This window comes from Orbicella faveolata, unplaced genomic scaffold, assembly GCF_042242905.1.
Source record: "Orbicella faveolata isolate gen_17 unplaced genomic scaffold, um_ofav_v1 contig_25, whole genome shotgun sequence".
NCBI lineage: Eukaryota > Metazoa > Cnidaria > Anthozoa > Scleractinia > Merulinidae > Orbicella > Orbicella faveolata.
Window position 1 is genome coordinate 6395594 of NW_028301553.1, and position 16907 is coordinate 6412500.

Consider the following 16907-nt stretch of genomic DNA (forward strand, 5'->3'; position numbering starts at 1 on the left):
TTACCATTTGAACATTTTATTCCCCTATCAGTACATGTCATTTCTGAAAAAATACTCCCTCTCCCTGACAGCAGTATATACTAATATTAATATAAATATGAAAAGTCCCAATATTACACTGACACTATACCACAGCAAAATCATTTCTGTTCATGACTAATTATACAATATCCCCTTTCCAAGCCGCAAACTATTAAACCAAAGTTCCCATTAATTCAGAACTCTTACACCTAACTATAATTTTGATTGGATTCCCAGTAGAATAATTTAGGCCCTGCCTGGGAGTGAAGAGTGGGACGAGTTGTTTTATAGAACAACATTGAGGACCTAAGGATTTAAACTGTTTTATACTGAGACACGGACTTCTCATGCCTTATCATGGAAGCGCCCTCGCATTATTACATAATTACAATGTGTGTGTGCTTGCATAGGCATGCTTTACATGAAGGCATTAAACAACTATCCATTGTCTGCCAAAAATATTTTCCTGAACACAGATTTGGACCCGCCAGCCTGTAGCCTTGCCAGACATGCATAGGTTGAATTAAATGACATGCTGCATTGAATTAAATAATCATTGATCAGGCCCAAGTTGTTCAAAAGGTGGATAATGTTATCCAACTGGTAAATCACTTTATCCAGTGGGTAAGTGTTGACAAAACCAACTGTGTTATTCACTGGGTATGGATTTATGCATTGAATAGTGCTGTCCGCCCTTTAAATAACTGGGGCCAGATCAGCACATACAAAATATTTATACAAGGCGTACGATATTCAGCATCTTTTTACCAAGGGGCCATATTATTATCATGTACTTGGACTTGCATAGTTATAAAGCTTGTGAGAGTATACGTGTATTATCCTTGCATTTTGGTAATTTATAGTGAGTTGGCCGAGTTGTTCAAAAGCCAGATATAATCCGAAATTAAAAGTTCACCCAGGCTAAGGAACAAGTAATTTTGTGTTTCAAAGAAATATTAATTTTTTATCCCTGCTAAGTTGTACTTTGAAAGTGTCTAATTTTGATTACCGGTCACCTCGCCACAAGGAAGTCTCGCCACCAAGCGAATTCTCCTCGCCACTAAAATAATTATTAACGATCTAATACCATTAAACTGAAATTTCGTTCTACTTTGTTTAGTTGTATAACCCACACAGCTCGTGTAAGGTTGAAGTTATTTGATTGTTCAGCCGGAGCCTTTAATGAAACACTTACGTAAGCTTAAATGCAAATGCAAGATCGGCAAAGCAACTGAGCAATAACAGAACAGTCAGTTCTCAAAGAAATATACCTGTAGCTGAATTCTAGAAAGCTATGGTTTCTTGTTAGACAATGAAACACATATATCACATCACCGACAACATATTGACATCGAAATTTGCAAACAGACAAGCTAACAAACTTACGAGTTGATTAACACTGTAGTCGCTCAAACAGCTAATACACCTTGACCACTTTACTCTAGTTTATCTTTCTCTTGGTGTCTGGTGGCGATGAGACTTCTCTTGGTGGCAAGTTCGTTTGTGGCGAAGTTCCCTGGTGGCGAGGTGACCAGATACCCAATTTTTTTAGTAATTAAAAGTAAATGTTCTCCCCAACAAAGTCAACACAATAAATTATTGATTACTTATAACTTACTTTGAAGTTGTTCCTTGGCCTTGATTGGCCTTTAATTGATAATAATTTGTATCACTGGAGCCAAATAATATTTAATGCATTGCCATTCACAAATAGGAAATTCAAAATACTATAGATACCTAAAAATATTGTTTACATCTTGCACAGAAAAGTTCAACTTGTTATCATAAATATGTGAATAACAAAGACATTGAAACCAATATTTGTACTCCAGAAATATTTGAACGAGCAGCCTCCTTGAAGTTGGAAAAGAGGATTTCATGCACGTTTGGTCTGAGTGAAGACAACCTTTCACGTCAGTGCAAGATGTTGACTAGCTCAAGAAGCTATAGAGAATTTTCACATGACGTCACGTGGCAGTCATATTGGTGTACCACTACAGTGAAACAGCAGCCACGTTGGTACACATGTATACCAAACCAATCCTGTGAGAGTTGAACTCCTTTCTTTTGTAAGTTACACTTTCTTTTGTTCCAATTAATTTGCATGACTAAGTACTGGCCACGTGAGTGAAAAATGATCTATAACTAGATCAAAGAGGTAGCATTTTGCACTGCAGCAAAACAATAACTTGTTACTAGTTAACAAGCCTTAATTTAGAAATTTTTAATTACTGAGTTTTTTTCTGTTATAAGACACTAATAAGCTTAATCTCTGGTCTGTGTGTACAAATGTACAATAATCTATATAATTATGATATTCAAGATGAACGAGGAAAATTGATTACTATATTTTTACTCTAATATTTATGTAACTATTATTCAACAATAACAATGTCTTAATTTACTATTCATTAGGATACCCCTCATTAGAACTACATTTTGTGTGTATTATTTCATCTCAGAATTATTGATTGTTTTTTAATTAATTTTTAAAAGCCTGATGCAGACCTCAATGACATTAATTACATTTTCTCAAACGTGTATCAGTTCAATTGCTGCAACTAAGTCACATCAAACATTACTTACATTCATTTGGTGATTTTTTTCTTCTCACAATTTTTATTTGTTTTGGAACATAAAGATTTCACTCATTAACAATCATCCTGATGGTCTTCGCTATAAAAGTATTAATTATGTTCTTCCCCAATCAAAAATTCTATAACTTATTTTTTTATAGTTAACACAGCAACAACAGAAAACCTGAGGTTGATTTGAGATAGAAGCATTTTCATCACAGCATATCTTTTAAATATCTTTGAAATGAATTACTCAATAATTATTATTCTATAGAATTAATAAATTTAGTAATTGCAGTATAATATTTTTCTTACGTATATAAGAAACCAATGCCATGTCAGCAACTACCTGACACCTGTCACAAAAACTTGACATGAATGTGACACCGTTGTGAACCCAGGAATAAGGTTCTGTTCTCTGGGTTGGCTGTCTGGAAAATCTTGCTCAGTTGACTCACTGTACCATTTGCACTTCATAAATTTACCAACCTGAAATGAATGAAAAAAATATTTATTTAGTGTTTTATGCTAGTAGCATGCTAGTACAATCTAACTACTTGGTAATGTTTGGTAAAATTCATTTATTAATTCACTATTAATCGAATTTTAGTTGATTTTGAAAATGATTACAAAAATATAGTTACCAAGCTTGTCCCTTTATAAGCATGATGTCATGCATACTAATTTACAGTCAAACCAAATCAAGCATTCCTCCTCAAAAATAAGAAAAATTGATATGTTCATTCTTTGTTTCAATGCATCATCATCATTATATCGCGGGGGGGGGGGGGGGGGGGGGGCCTCCCATATAATAATGACCCGGGTATGCTCGTTGTACCTTTCAGGGGCTAACAATGTGGCTTTGGCACTTCTCAGGGTGTTGAGCCTCAAAAGGTCTACAGCAGGAGCTTATGCAGTACCTTTTAGGGTATCGAGCCAAAAAAATGTGACAGGGTTTATGTAGGAATTGGTACCTCTTAGAGGTGAAAACAATTTCAAGCCACACCCACAAAACAGGATCTTGGTTCTTTTCAAAAATTTTCAACAGGCAGCCCATCTTTTTGATATGGGATTCCACTCCCCCTCTCCCCCCCCCCCCGGGCATTATATGTGTCGGCACATAAGGTTGCTTTCTTTTAGTCACTACTCATTTTCTTTTTCAAACTCTTTTCAATGCTAACACCTTTCTCTGTTTGACATTCCAAACCAAAGGAAACTGGTCACTAATGGCTACATTACAATTCATCAATACTTACACGAAATGGTGAAATGACAAACTGTACTACAATTCGCCTAAATAGCTCTCTGGTTAGCCTACATTTGTAAATATGGTGTTCAGGGTGGCCTAAATATCATTGACTTGAAGGTAGGTAGTGCTCAATAAGTAAGTAATAAGTTAACCGTATCCCACATTGTTAAGTGCCATTTCATCATTTTGCCATTTCTGGTTTTAAACATGCCCTTGAAGAAACTTTTGTTAGTTGCTGTGTGCTCTGCCTACCTCATGTAGTCCTTCTTGCACTGCTAAAAACTCCACATTTACTGTCACTGAAGATCCCGATGGACAACATCTGTCACAGATGAGGACATGGTTATTAAAACAAAACTGCAACTGCTTATTATACAGGGTGTGTAACTATGAAGATTGTTAATAAACAGTTACAAGTTAAATGACTGTGAAAATTTCTAATCAATGAGAATGGCTCAGAGTAGGTAAATGTATCATTAATTAATAACTTGAAATGTCAAACCTGGCTTATTTAAGTAAAAAAAGGTACTAGGTAATTTGTTTAAAAAGTCTGAAAACAATCTGATGCTATAAAAACAATCTGACCCTTGTTCATATACACTGTACTTTAAATTTGCAGTGCAGAATCAACTCGCCTCCAGATTGAGCAGTCATGGTTCAAGCCCTGGCCGGGGACATTGTGTTGTGTGCTTGGGCAAGACACTTTACTCTCACAGTGCCTCTCTCCACCCAGGTGTATAAAAGGATACCAGCCAATTTAATGCTTGGGTCAAACCTGTGATGGACTAGCATCCCATCCAGGGGGGGAGTAGAAATACTCTTAGTTGCTAAATGCTACTGAAACTGGAGATAAGCACCAGCCTAATGGGTCTCTTGGCTTGTATGCAGACTTAACTTTTTTTACCAGGAGGGCTGACCTGTTTTACACAGTGCTTCTATTTTAGGAAAGGTAGAAAGAATAATCTTACCCTATTCTCACTCTAGGTTGCAAACACACTACAGATTGCTCAGTAGCAGAAATATCGCGTGTTCTTGCCGAGCCATTATTTACAGGATTCCAGATCAGGGACACATTCCCATCATCTTGGTCAGTGTTTGTGACTGTGTACTTCACCTGGAATCTAAACAGGACATGAAAGCCATTAGCAGCCAGAATTGCAAGTATGCTGCCAGCATTAAAGATCTATAACAGTTTTGAATTCAGAAACTTTTATTTAAATTAGTTTATGTAGTGGGCTGTAGCTTTCACTCGCATGAAAACAAACCAGGTAATTAAAAAGAATTAACATTCACTGAAAATGTCTGACAATGTTCATTTTGAGCTGTTCCTTGCCAAAACCCAAAATTTTAATGTTATGACAATTTATTAGATGCATTGTATTGTCTTAAGTTTTTAGCTTTTATTACTTCTGTATTTTAGACATTTAATGTATGTTTTAGACTTTTATTTTTTAAGAGGACCCTCCTGAAAACCACCGCTAGGTGATTGGAGGCCTCCTCTTAAAACATTAATTATTTATATTTATTATATGGCTGTGTCTCACAAGGACTGGGAACTACCGAATTCACGAATTTGATTGGCTGAAATCGATATTGACCGCGGTCTAGATTTTCCCATCTGGACCGGCATCCAGACCGGTTTCATTTTGTGTTGAAAAAGTAGCAAACTAAAAGACAAAAATGTTCACCATTTTCTTTTATTTTCTTCTCAATCATTTATGGAAGTGCCAAAAAGCCTGATGACAAAAAAAAAGTAGAGAGGACGAGCAAATTTCGGCAGGTTTAAGTTAAGCCCATTGCCGTTTGCAAGCAAAATGTCAGCTAGTACAAACCAGTTACATTAAACGAATTAAAGTTTTCTTCTTTGCCATATAATAAACATCTTATTAACAGAGCTAAGTCGGTCTGTATGGGAGAATCTTGACCTCAGTTGTGTGTACAGACTTCACTGCGTTCGGTCTGTACTCACGACCTCGGTCAAGATTCTCCCATACAGACCTCCTGCTCGGTTAATAAGAGTTAAGTATTATTTTATTTCATTTTTAATTATTATTAATTAAAACTAAATACCTTTCTCCCTTTCTAACACTTGACTGACAACTTGCTCTAACACTGACAGAAGACCTTCTTACAACAAAGACAGGAAGACTGTTGAAAAGGAGAAAAAACAAACAAAGGAAATGCTGATTGTAAACATGGAGATTATACAGCCTGGGTATGGGAGATAAGACTCAGGTACCCTTGCTTGAAATAGGCCAAGAGTGGAAGTGAGCCCTTTGTTGCCCACTGAATGAGGGAATGGGTGGGGGGAAGAGAGACATTTAAAGCACTTCAGGTCTTTTTCTTCTAAATAGGGAATGTGGACCCTGATTCCTTCCTCAGATTTGTCAGTGATGTGGATCTAGAACTGTTCAATACATTGACACAATTATTTAAATGGATCTAGGCTGTCTGGCAAATTGTTGATAACAAAATACATAATAGTACCTGTAAGTGGTGTTTATTGTTTGATATCGTTCCTTGAGTGTTTCAACACCCCAAGTTATTGATCCTTTAAGTGCCACTTCCAGTTGCTGAAAAAGAAAATATCGTGATCATTTTCATGCAAACATACATAACGCATACATGTAATTATGTCAAAAGATAATAACTTGTTATGTACCAGAAATGAAGCTGAGACACAATCCACAAACCCTAACAGACTAGAGGGCACACTGCAGTCTGGTTTGGAACTTTTTTGCACCTCATGGGTAAACAGTGATGATGGCAAAGTCAGTAACCCCTACTAACACATGCGTGTACATGTAACAATATATTTTATCTCGGTAGCAAAATCAATGTGATATCTTCTAGTTCTGTTCATGATTTTATTTATTTTCATCACCCAGACTGCTAAATTAGCATTGTGAAAAGGTCCCGCACTGCAAGCAAAAACCACCCAGGCATCTAAGTCATGCTCTTGGCTGGCTACAATAAAAACCCATGGGTAAGAACCTACATGCAGTGGTTTAAAAACCAAGCAAGATCAAGCAGGTTCTTATATGTGAGTTACAGTTAAATTATGAACTCTTGTTATACAGGTAACACTACATAATATTACCAAGCTATAATCAGTTGTGTTAAGCTCATCATGTTGTGAACAAATACTGTACATTTACAGACCAAACCCAAGTTTATTAATTTGTCTGCTTATCAACAACTATATCTCCTCCATAGAAATTAAGACCCTACTTACATGTAGTCTAAATTGCCAATAAGTATCCCAAATTACAATAACATACTTTGGGAGACTTCAAACAGTGTAGGTTCTTACACTTGGGTTTTTACTACACTGAACATGTACTCTACTGGGCTATTCAATCTCCGACTAATTCCTTAGAAATAGAGGGCAAAATCAGTCACCCACCCCAGCAGTAAAGCTGCCTATTTCACAACTTCGTGACAACCTTACAAGATGATGGTATTGCAAGCAATAATAGTGGTAAGGAGAAGTGTATGTGAAGAAGTCTTAGTTTGAATAAACCTCATGCCACACTTTATAATTTTAGTATAATTAATACCTTGTTAAAAGCCATCTGGTTCTCGTGATAGATGATTCTGAATAGAAATGCATAGTGCTCCCATGGTCTGAGAAGAATTGGATGTTCACTTGATAAATTTTCACTGGCTGTGACTGGGAAAACGTCTAAACAGGAAAACCTGCAAAAGCAAAATAGAAAAAAATAGTTAATATGCAAATAGAAGTTTAAAAAAGCTTTGAACTGTCAATTGATATTATTTTGTTTCTACGTATCATCATAGAAAAGAATTATCATCAGGGCTCGAAAAAAGGGTCACCCGGTTGTCTGGGACAAACTTGTAGACTTTCTTGCTAGGTAGGTTACTTTTCATTCTCACTTGCCTGATGGGCAAGGACTCAAGCAAGTCATCTGTCAACTAAATAAGAAAAAAGTAAACTTACAAATAAAAGCTGCTTGTCCAAAGGGCAAGCTGCAACTCAAGTTTTTTGTCAAGCCCTGATTATGTTATTTGACATAGTCTTGTGATAAGATGATACCCTTAAACATTTAACTTATCCACGAATAAACCAAATGAATATTATTTACTTTCTGTAAGCAAAGTACAGTTCCATGGGACCCAGAGAATTGTTTAATTGATTTAGTTCTGCACATGAAAATCAATAAGAACAGGAAAGTAAATTAAAAGTCATACAATGTACTGTACCTTGGTTTTGAGTCCTGTTTCAAGTGACCTAGACTGTGGATCATGTTCTTTACATTTTCCACAGCTACATCAGTGCTAGTGTGTATAGCAACTTCATTAAGATGGACTGATTTACCCAAAATGTTGATAACTGGAATTGAAGAAAAAAAATCAATCTCTAACTTGAAGAAAACAAAAAGAAACTGAACAAATGGGATCCACACAAAAATCAGTAAGACTAAAAGCAAAATGTTGTTTTCGCTGACTGAGCTATGCGAAAGATCAACAAGAAAGAAAGTTCTTGCGCATGGTAAGGAATACTTGTAACTAGAATTAGAGAAGACAAAAATCCATCTCTAACAAAAAGAAACTGAACAAGTGGGATCCACACAAAAACTAGTCACACTAAAAGGAAAATGTTCTAACTTTTAGTTGACTGAGCCATGCAAAGAGATAAGAAAGAAATTTCTTGTGCATGGCATTGAATACAACTGTAAGAGAGCACTCAACAAAAGACCATTTTACAGTTGTCTGCTTGGCAACCTGGCCTTTGAATGGCAGCGAGGCTGGAGGTGACCTTGCTTTGATAAAGACCTCTCTACTTTTGTCATGTAAATGCACCTAGTTAGCATTAGAACAACTTTATTTACACAACAAAAACAGTGAGGTCTGTATCAAAACAAGGACACCTCCAGCCTCGCTGCCTTTCAAAGGCCAGGTCACTAAGCAGACAACTGTAAAATGGTCTATTGAAATCTGCTCTATACAAACCTCACCTTCAATGCAAAGAAAATGCTTGCCAGCCACTTGAAAATACTTGCAGCGAAGTGTTGGAGGAGTTATAACTGGAAGAGTAGCATTCACTGCAAATCAAACAACAATAATATAAAGAACTTGATTGACAACAGCTTGATGGTACACTCTTTCCAATAATTTAAGAGATTACTTTTACATACTAACAGGACTAAATGTGAAAGGATGTTCAAGAATGTGGAGTATATAATTCTATTTTGGCTTAACTAGTCCAATAACCTTAACACTGTTGGGCAAATGGATCTATTTACCAAGGAATTTCATGCATTGCACAAAATAAAACACTTATCAATGAATGAACAAAGTAAAGTCTTTATAACATCATTTTATTGTGGACAACAACTACATGTATGAATAAATGTAAGTTCTACTTGAGAACTTGAATACAGTGCAATCTTGAATGATCTAACACACTTTAAACTTCTGAAGATAATAAATAAACTAGCCATTTCATTAATAATTAATGAAAAATCAACACATGGATTGGCCTTTTTTCAATGAATATGTCACAAACATTTAATGACCCACATTCATTTGGAACTGAGTTAACCAATAGACAACAGCCAGAAGAAGGTCGACCATCACCTGGGAGATACTGTTGTGACTTAACTTACCTATACACCGCCATGCATTCTTTGATTCTTCCATAAGATCATCTGGATCATGGTGTACTAAATATCGTTTAAAGTCAATATTGTGAGTAGCTTCTGTTTCATGAAGGATGTTTAATTCAGGTGTCCAGACATTCACAGACAAACGCATTCTTCTGGTCAATGCTGGCAATGAGTCGAGCACAACATTCAGAGGATAAATGATATCTCCCCGAGTTGTAATTTTTGGCTCAATCTGTTATAAAGAGTTCAGAAACTTGTTAATAATTCATAACTGAAATACAACAGAAATGAATGTTTAATGAGTGTCTTTAAATTTGATAAAGACACCGCTAAATTTTGCAGCCAATTTTCTCTAGAAAAATAATAATAAACCCAAAGATTATTCTATAAATGAGTAGATCTACCACAAACACTTTTGAAGCTGTTCAAAAAACTTGCAGCATGTGTTTTATCAGTTTTAAAACACTCGGCTACGCTTCGTGTTTGAAATCCGATAAAACACCGCTGCTCGTTTTTTTAACATTACACATGTACATAACATACAGTATTTATAATCAACTGTCAAACATTATAATGTCATCATTGTTTACGGGTTTAACTGTAGTTTACATGTCTACATCCTTGCACCCTTCAAAAAATGGCAGAAACTGACAACTTTAATGATACATGCCCATAATAATTTTTATTTATGTAGTCTCTCTTCCATCGTTTTAAAGAGAGTATAGGCAGGGTTTTCAATAAGTTTTGAAATAGCCGTCTGAGCTAAATAAAGTAGGTGGCAAACTGATGAATTTTTAAAATAATTTGAGTGTGAATTACAGACAAAGTCGGTGGCGGTAAGAGGTAAATTCTGAGAAAGTAAGCAGCGATTTTCGCTGGTTGCCGGCTTCTAATGAAACCCCTCATATAGGGGTCATATCTTCATACTCCCTAGAGTGAAAACTGAACGGTTAAGACAGCCTTTTGTAAATTGATGTCTTTTTAGATATATTTCTTAATATCTTTTTATGACTGGTTTTCAGCTAAGTTTATTATTGATTGTAACGTCACACATATATTGTGCCCGATCTTTCAATAAAGACTTTTCATCCAAAGTGGTCATAATAACAAGGTGGCCGTATTAATGGGGTGGCTGTAAAGGTTCTATTGTACCTCAATATTAACAGCTGAAATTTCCATACTTCCTTTTAGAAGTCATTGAGATCATCTTTCCAATATCAATGATTAATATAGGCACCCACTTGAGAATCTTATCAATCCCTCTCTGTTTTCAATATCTGGCAAAACTATATTTTAAAACTTAATATCGCACCTTGGCACTGCATTAATTTTCTGACTTTAATATTAACATTATCACAATAAATGTTATTCAAAGGGAGGATAAAACTAAATATATCCCCTGTATAAATCACTCTCCAGTGGATAGGATATGTAGTTGGTTTTGTCAGCATCTATTAGGGACTGATTCATCTGGTGAATATATACATGTACTTGTATATGGCATTACCCTTCAAACAACCAGACCCTGCTATTCACATCAGCTACATGATCTGAAAGATTATGTTTAGGCAAAATTGGGAGAAATTTCAATCGAGAAAATGTTATCCACCACTGTAATAATTGCATTCATGAATTCGACTTTTTTTTAGACTTTCTTTCAAACGAGAATGGTGTGTAATGATTAACAATAGAGCAACAAAATGTATCAAAAATTGGTTTATAGTGATTTCCTTCCCAAGATTTGGCCAGAGATCGCGCTCCGCAAAAAAAGAGAAACAATCATAGTAAAATCAACAGTGTTAGTTATACATGTACCATAAAACATTAACAAAATAGATTTTAAAACTACTTTAAATTGTTGCACACTAACCAACAGTTAAAATGGCAAACATATCACATTTCGTCTCAAAAATGGTCAAATAAGTTATCGTTTTAATAAATTATAGGCATTTTAACCTCATTTTGCGCACACAAACTGGTAGACACAGAATTGCTTAGAAAATGGTTCCAAAGCCAAATTATTAATGCTAAAGAGATTAAGGCTACCTTTTTTCGCAAGTCATCATCTTTTCCCTTCACTTTCGAAGAGTTAATAGGCCAGCAAGTAATAAGTCCGCCTGCATGTGCGTCATCCTTTCTGCTCATTAAATCAATGCTGCTCACACTAACAGACATACACACATGCAGCAGGCGTTTTTTCCATGCTTGGAAATTGGCATCTTCTCGATTCCTTCCTCGAAACTGAGCGATCAGAAAAAAGCATAGGCGCTCTCCGGCGTAGCATGAATTCCTCGAGCCTAGCTCTATGTCTGATACAGGATCATTCGTGAAAACCTGAGGCAGAAAGATCAAAAAGTTGCTGTCTAGTTCTTTGCCCGCCATGAAAACCGGGTCGCCATCTTTTCTAATGAATGAGTAACTATATCATGTATGGTGATTTGCCATGTCCCCATGACGAACGTAGTCGTACCCAGTCCCTGTAGTCGACCTTCGTCCTCACTAAAGATTATTTTCATGTGACGTCATCATTTTCTAAAATCGAAAACTAAAGAGCCACCGAAGTTTTTATGTCCATCAGGCATAAGAGGGGGTAAATTTGTATCTGTTCACAATGTTACAGCTCAATTGTGTGCTTCGTTTGAAAACCAGCGTATTTTACATTTCAGAGTTATGGCGGTGCGTGACACAAAGCTACAATTGCATTTGTCGAAAAATATATACCTGTCTCATGATTTTTAGCTTTTTTAGAACTTAGATCATTAGGAAAAGTGCTTATGTAAATGTTTGTTTGTTCAGTACAGATAATCAGTCGCCTAGATAGCCAAAGTAAGTTCCAGATGTTTACACTATTTCCGATCACAATTTCTTGTTAACTTATTAATTTTTGTCTACTTATTATTCAACTTGCTTTTGTAATCATTCAACTGAAGATGACAGAAGTTCTGTCGAAACATGTCTTGTAAACTTAAAAGATTGGTCGTTTTCCTTAAAATTATCTACTATTGCATTGCGCATCCCTACTGCACACGAGTCATTAGCGCGCACATGAGCGCTTGCGCGTACAAAACGAGATTTCCCTCAAACTAAGCTCGATAGCGAAATAAATGCTCCTTTTCTCTTAAACGAGCACGGTGACCCCCACTTTTTATTTATAATCGCAATGAGAACTATATCCTTAGTAACTGAGAAAAAAAATTAGTAGAAATCTATGGCTACTTTTTCGGCAAATGAAATAAATACTACAGAGGGAGACATAACGGACCCAACGACGTCCAAATTATGTTTCCTTTAAAGGATAAAAAAAAAAGCTCGGGGTAATTGAAGACATTTTTTCTGGGACGTAGATGAATAAACAAAGAAAGAAAGTCAAACTGTGTGTGTCAACACGCTGCATTGAAAAATAATCGAGCTTATTTGTTGCGCACGGAGATTACCAAAAGTCACCTAAATAACCGTATTTGTCAGCATTGTGGCGTGAAAACAAGCACGGTGACCCTCTCTTTTTACTACGTTTTTAATATCACCTTGTCCTGTAACAACAGCATACCAAGTTTCATCGGAAATCTATGGCGGGTTCTTTTACTAGGGAATCACCTTAAAAGGTACATTCTGGAAAACGCTAACGCAAAAGCGTGTCTGAAATCACATCTGGAGCAAGGAAACATGCCGGAAAACATTCAAGATGCGACCGCCAGACCGTCAAGTTGTCAACTGTAAATAAACTTTTCGAGGACAACTCTTAAAGACAAGCTAATCGAAGGAATCTAGCTACTGCTCACAGTTTAAATTTATTTTGTTCATAAAGGTTTATACAAATCTGTCCATAAAAATATATAAAATTGCTCAGTAATATATAATTTCTGGACGAAATATAACTCCAGAAAAATTTTACAACTCTTTATGAAAAGTTTATATACGTCTCTGGGGCAAATGCGAGAAAAAGACCCAATTATAAAATATAACTTTCGCGCTTTTCGAAACTATCACACAGTTTAGTAAAAGAGTACACTTGAACATGAGTCCTCATCATCAAAAACAAACTTGTGTTCTTCTACATTGTTGGAATTTGTGTGACTGCTGCCATTTAACAAACAAGTGTTTGTGTCGACTGGATGAATCTCGGAAAACTCTTCCTCAATGTCAATGTCATCCTCAACAATTTCAGCGTCTTGTTTCATTTCCTCCAACTGTGTGATATCACCGTAGAAGTTTATTCCTTGGAAAAGGCTCCTGCGCACCGCAAACCGTTTTAACTCCGATTCCAAGGGAGCATGGAAACGACCGTTTCTGCGCACGCGCAATTTTCCAGTTTTCCGGCAGCAGCGAGAAAACCTGGCCAAAAATACTACCAGCAAAAATATAAACAAGGCTACAAAGACTGATCCGATAAACACGAATATTATGAACACGATCTTTTTCCTCTCATGTTTGGAATTCTTTGATGGCGTCGAAGGAGACGTGAAGGGAGCTGTCGGAGTTACGGATGGCCTCGAGATCTCTCTTAATTCAAACGCTACAAATTTCGTTCCGTTGTATGTAAATACGAATGATCCGTTTTTTATTACTGCCCAAAGTTCGCTTGTCAAGTTTCTGCCACGCGCGCTTTTGATCACGAAAAGAACATCTACAGAACCGCAGATTACTTCATGAACTATGACGTCAGACTTTGAGATCTGTAGCAGATAGGTCAGTGCGGTTATGAAACTAGCTTTGAAATCATCCTCGTTTGTGATGGCGCTACAATTAGCGTGGAACTTTACCAGAAACGTTTCATTGACTACCGGTGAAGCTGCACTTGGCTTTGAAGAAGACGATTCCAATGTGTGCAGGTTGTTGGGAGGGGCAACTTTTGTTCCAGTGTAAGACAAATTGCCGAGTGTTTCGCTCGAACGAGGAGATGATTTTGTTCCAAGGGAGGTTAACAATAAAGAAGAGAGTGTAGTTCTTTGCGGCATAAGGGACGTTTTTGTGTTCAATGCTTGATGCGGAAGCGTAGAGAAGCGCGAAAGTGAAGGTTGAAACTTTGATGTGGTTGTTACCAATGACGACGACAATGATGATAATGAGGAAAATGAAGACCGTAACAACGGCAAAGGTGATATTTTTGCTGTCATTGATGTAGACACTGACTTTAAGGATACTGGTGGTAAAGAAGCAGTTAATGACAACTGCAATGACAAAGGCAACGGTGAGAGTGTTGGAGAAGAAGGTTTTGGTACTGCTGCTGGACTGATGAGTGTCGTTGCTGGTCTGGTCTTTGTTGTTGTTGAGGATGCTGACGATGACGATGACGATATTGAGAAAAACAACGATAAGTCTGTTGTTTGCAATGAAGTTAATGTCGACAAAGATGCTGTTGTTATTCGTAATGTGTCCTGAAATGTTGTTGACGGCAACGATGACAAAGGTAATGGCAGTGACTCAACTGTGGATTTTAATTTTGATTCTTTAGATGATAAGGGCCACAGCCGTAATGGCGATGTCAATGCACGTGACACTGACGTCACTGATGAGTGTGACGTAGATTGTACAGGTGACTTTTGTGTCGACAACAAAGCACTTGTCACGGAAAATGTCACAGGTAATGACAAAGTTGAAGGTTTTGGTTGAGCAGAGGGTAATAACAGCCGACTTGAATTTGATGGTAATACAGAAAGTGATAACCGAGGTGAAGCAGGAATGGGTACGGCCACCGTGTCTTTCAGTGTTGATGACGAGGACAACGATGATGAAGACGAACGCAGCTCCAAAGACAGTGAAGGCAAAACCAACGAAGATGAAGATGGTACTGGTGAGGAGGAGAGGGTGCTGATCATGATGGAGGGAGAGGATGAAGACGAGTACGACAAAGTTGATGTCAATAATAATGTTATCTTTGACATAAGGGACAATGAAGACGACTTCAAGTTCTCTTTTAATCCAGATACCAGCACAAAAGAGGTAGCTTCTACACGACTCTTGCTGCCTTTACTCGACGATGAGTAGCGTAGAATTCCTGTTTTGTACCAAAGGGGATTGGTGAGTGAAGACCTTAAAAGGCTTGTCGCGAGGGAAGCAGCACTCACTCCCATTATAATTTTATTCTGTCCACTTGAGATTTCTCCTGAAGCCGAATCTAATGCTGATGAGCTCTTTGACAAATGCGGAAACTTCGAAGGCGTTATAACAGACCGTTGTAGCGTTTTAGACTGTAGAGAATCAGACGAGAGCTTTGAAGAAAACAAGGAAGATTTTCCCAGTTCATGGGAAGAGTTGGTTGACTTCGAAGACGCCTTGTTTTGCGTTTCATCGGTTGCCATGGGCACTGACTTATCCAGCATGTAGTACGTTAAACTAACAAGGGGCGCTGAAGTTTTTTCGGATTTCTCCATGTCAGTGATTCGGTATGTTGAAGTAATAGTGCTTGACATTTTCGTCGATGTGCGATTACTCGGTTGTCGTGTCCCCAGCACCGGTGAATATGCTATCACGGGCGTTGTCGATGTGGAAAGCTTCTTCGTCAAATATCCCGTTACATTGCCTTCTTTGACATTGGAAGTTTGCGTTGACAAATCGTTGGATGACTGAGTGTTGTGTAATGGCGAAACGATGGTTGACAGGTACACCGTGGTCCGAGAAATGGAGGCAGTAGACTTATGAAAAGAAGCTGTGAAGATTCCAGTAGCTTTACCTTTGGAATAACTCTCCGTGGAGTGCCAAAACGATTCAGTGGAAAATGCAGCAAATGTACGAATGCGCTCAGATGAAATTTTCGTGTCTTCTGAGGATATACCTTCCTTGTCAACCAATAAAGACTTCGAGCAGGGAGATGTGAAAGGTAACGCGGACAGTGACATCGACTCCACCATGGTCAGGAGAGATTTGGCGGAGGGCATCGCTGCGGTTTCAGTGAGAAAACTCGAGGTGAAAACACCAACAGTTCTTTCTTGAAGGCTACCTATGCCAATGTTGCTTGTTTTTAATGACGCCATTTCTGAACTTTTTTCATCTTGACTTACACTGTTTGAAAGCGTTCTCGATGTGACCAAGCGTTGCTCAGATGTGCTCACCGAGTTTTGTACACCAACATGAGATGTTTCCTTCACTTTCATCAGAGGCGTAGGAGAGACTGGTCCAATATCTGCAAGATGAATTTTTGTTTTATTGTGAGCAGTGCATATATCTTTTACGTAACTTATCAGTAGGTTCTCAACCTGTAGGAGCAGGGCTGACCAGTTGGTTGCACCGACTGCCTTGGTATGTGTAAACGAGACTCAGCAAACAGCAAAAAGGAAAAACCCGAGTTTGGTCCAAATGTGCAATTCAGCGAATGTGTCTTCGACCATCACAAAACAACAGTAAGGAGTAGCAATAGGCCACGTTCGACATACCAATATTCTAACACGGCTCCGAGGCTTTCAGGACACATTTCTGTACTTGGTGGTGTTTTCT

At 37.5% G+C, this 16907-nt stretch overlaps 2 protein-coding genes across 2 annotated transcripts in view; both read right to left on the reverse strand.

Annotated features, from left to right (window-relative positions):
• On the reverse strand, nt 1-11887 carry LOC110046996 (trafficking protein particle complex subunit 14-like). Its single transcript, XM_089294766.1, has 10 exons — nt 11523-11887; nt 9477-9708; nt 8826-8912; nt 8071-8200; nt 7407-7545; nt 6334-6419; nt 5917-5994; nt 4815-4967; nt 4099-4168; nt 1-3086 (listed from the first exon to the last, which is right to left on the reverse strand). Exons 1-10 carry the CDS (start codon nt 11856-11858, stop codon nt 2943-2945), a joined length of 1455 nt encoding a protein of 484 aa, XP_089150892.1. The 5' UTR covers nt 11859-11887; the 3' UTR covers nt 1-2942.
• Nucleotides 11888-13245: 1358 nt separating this feature from the next.
• LOC110046966 (uncharacterized) overlaps nt 13246-16907 on the reverse strand; it is a 9199-nt gene continuing 5537 nt past the window's right edge. Inside the window, exon 2 of the mRNA XM_020752678.2 lies at nt 13246-16596. Coding sequence (XP_020608337.2) covers nt 13469-16596 — 3128 coding nt within the window. The 3' untranslated portion in view covers nt 13246-13468. The remainder of the gene's footprint in view (nt 16597-16907) is intronic.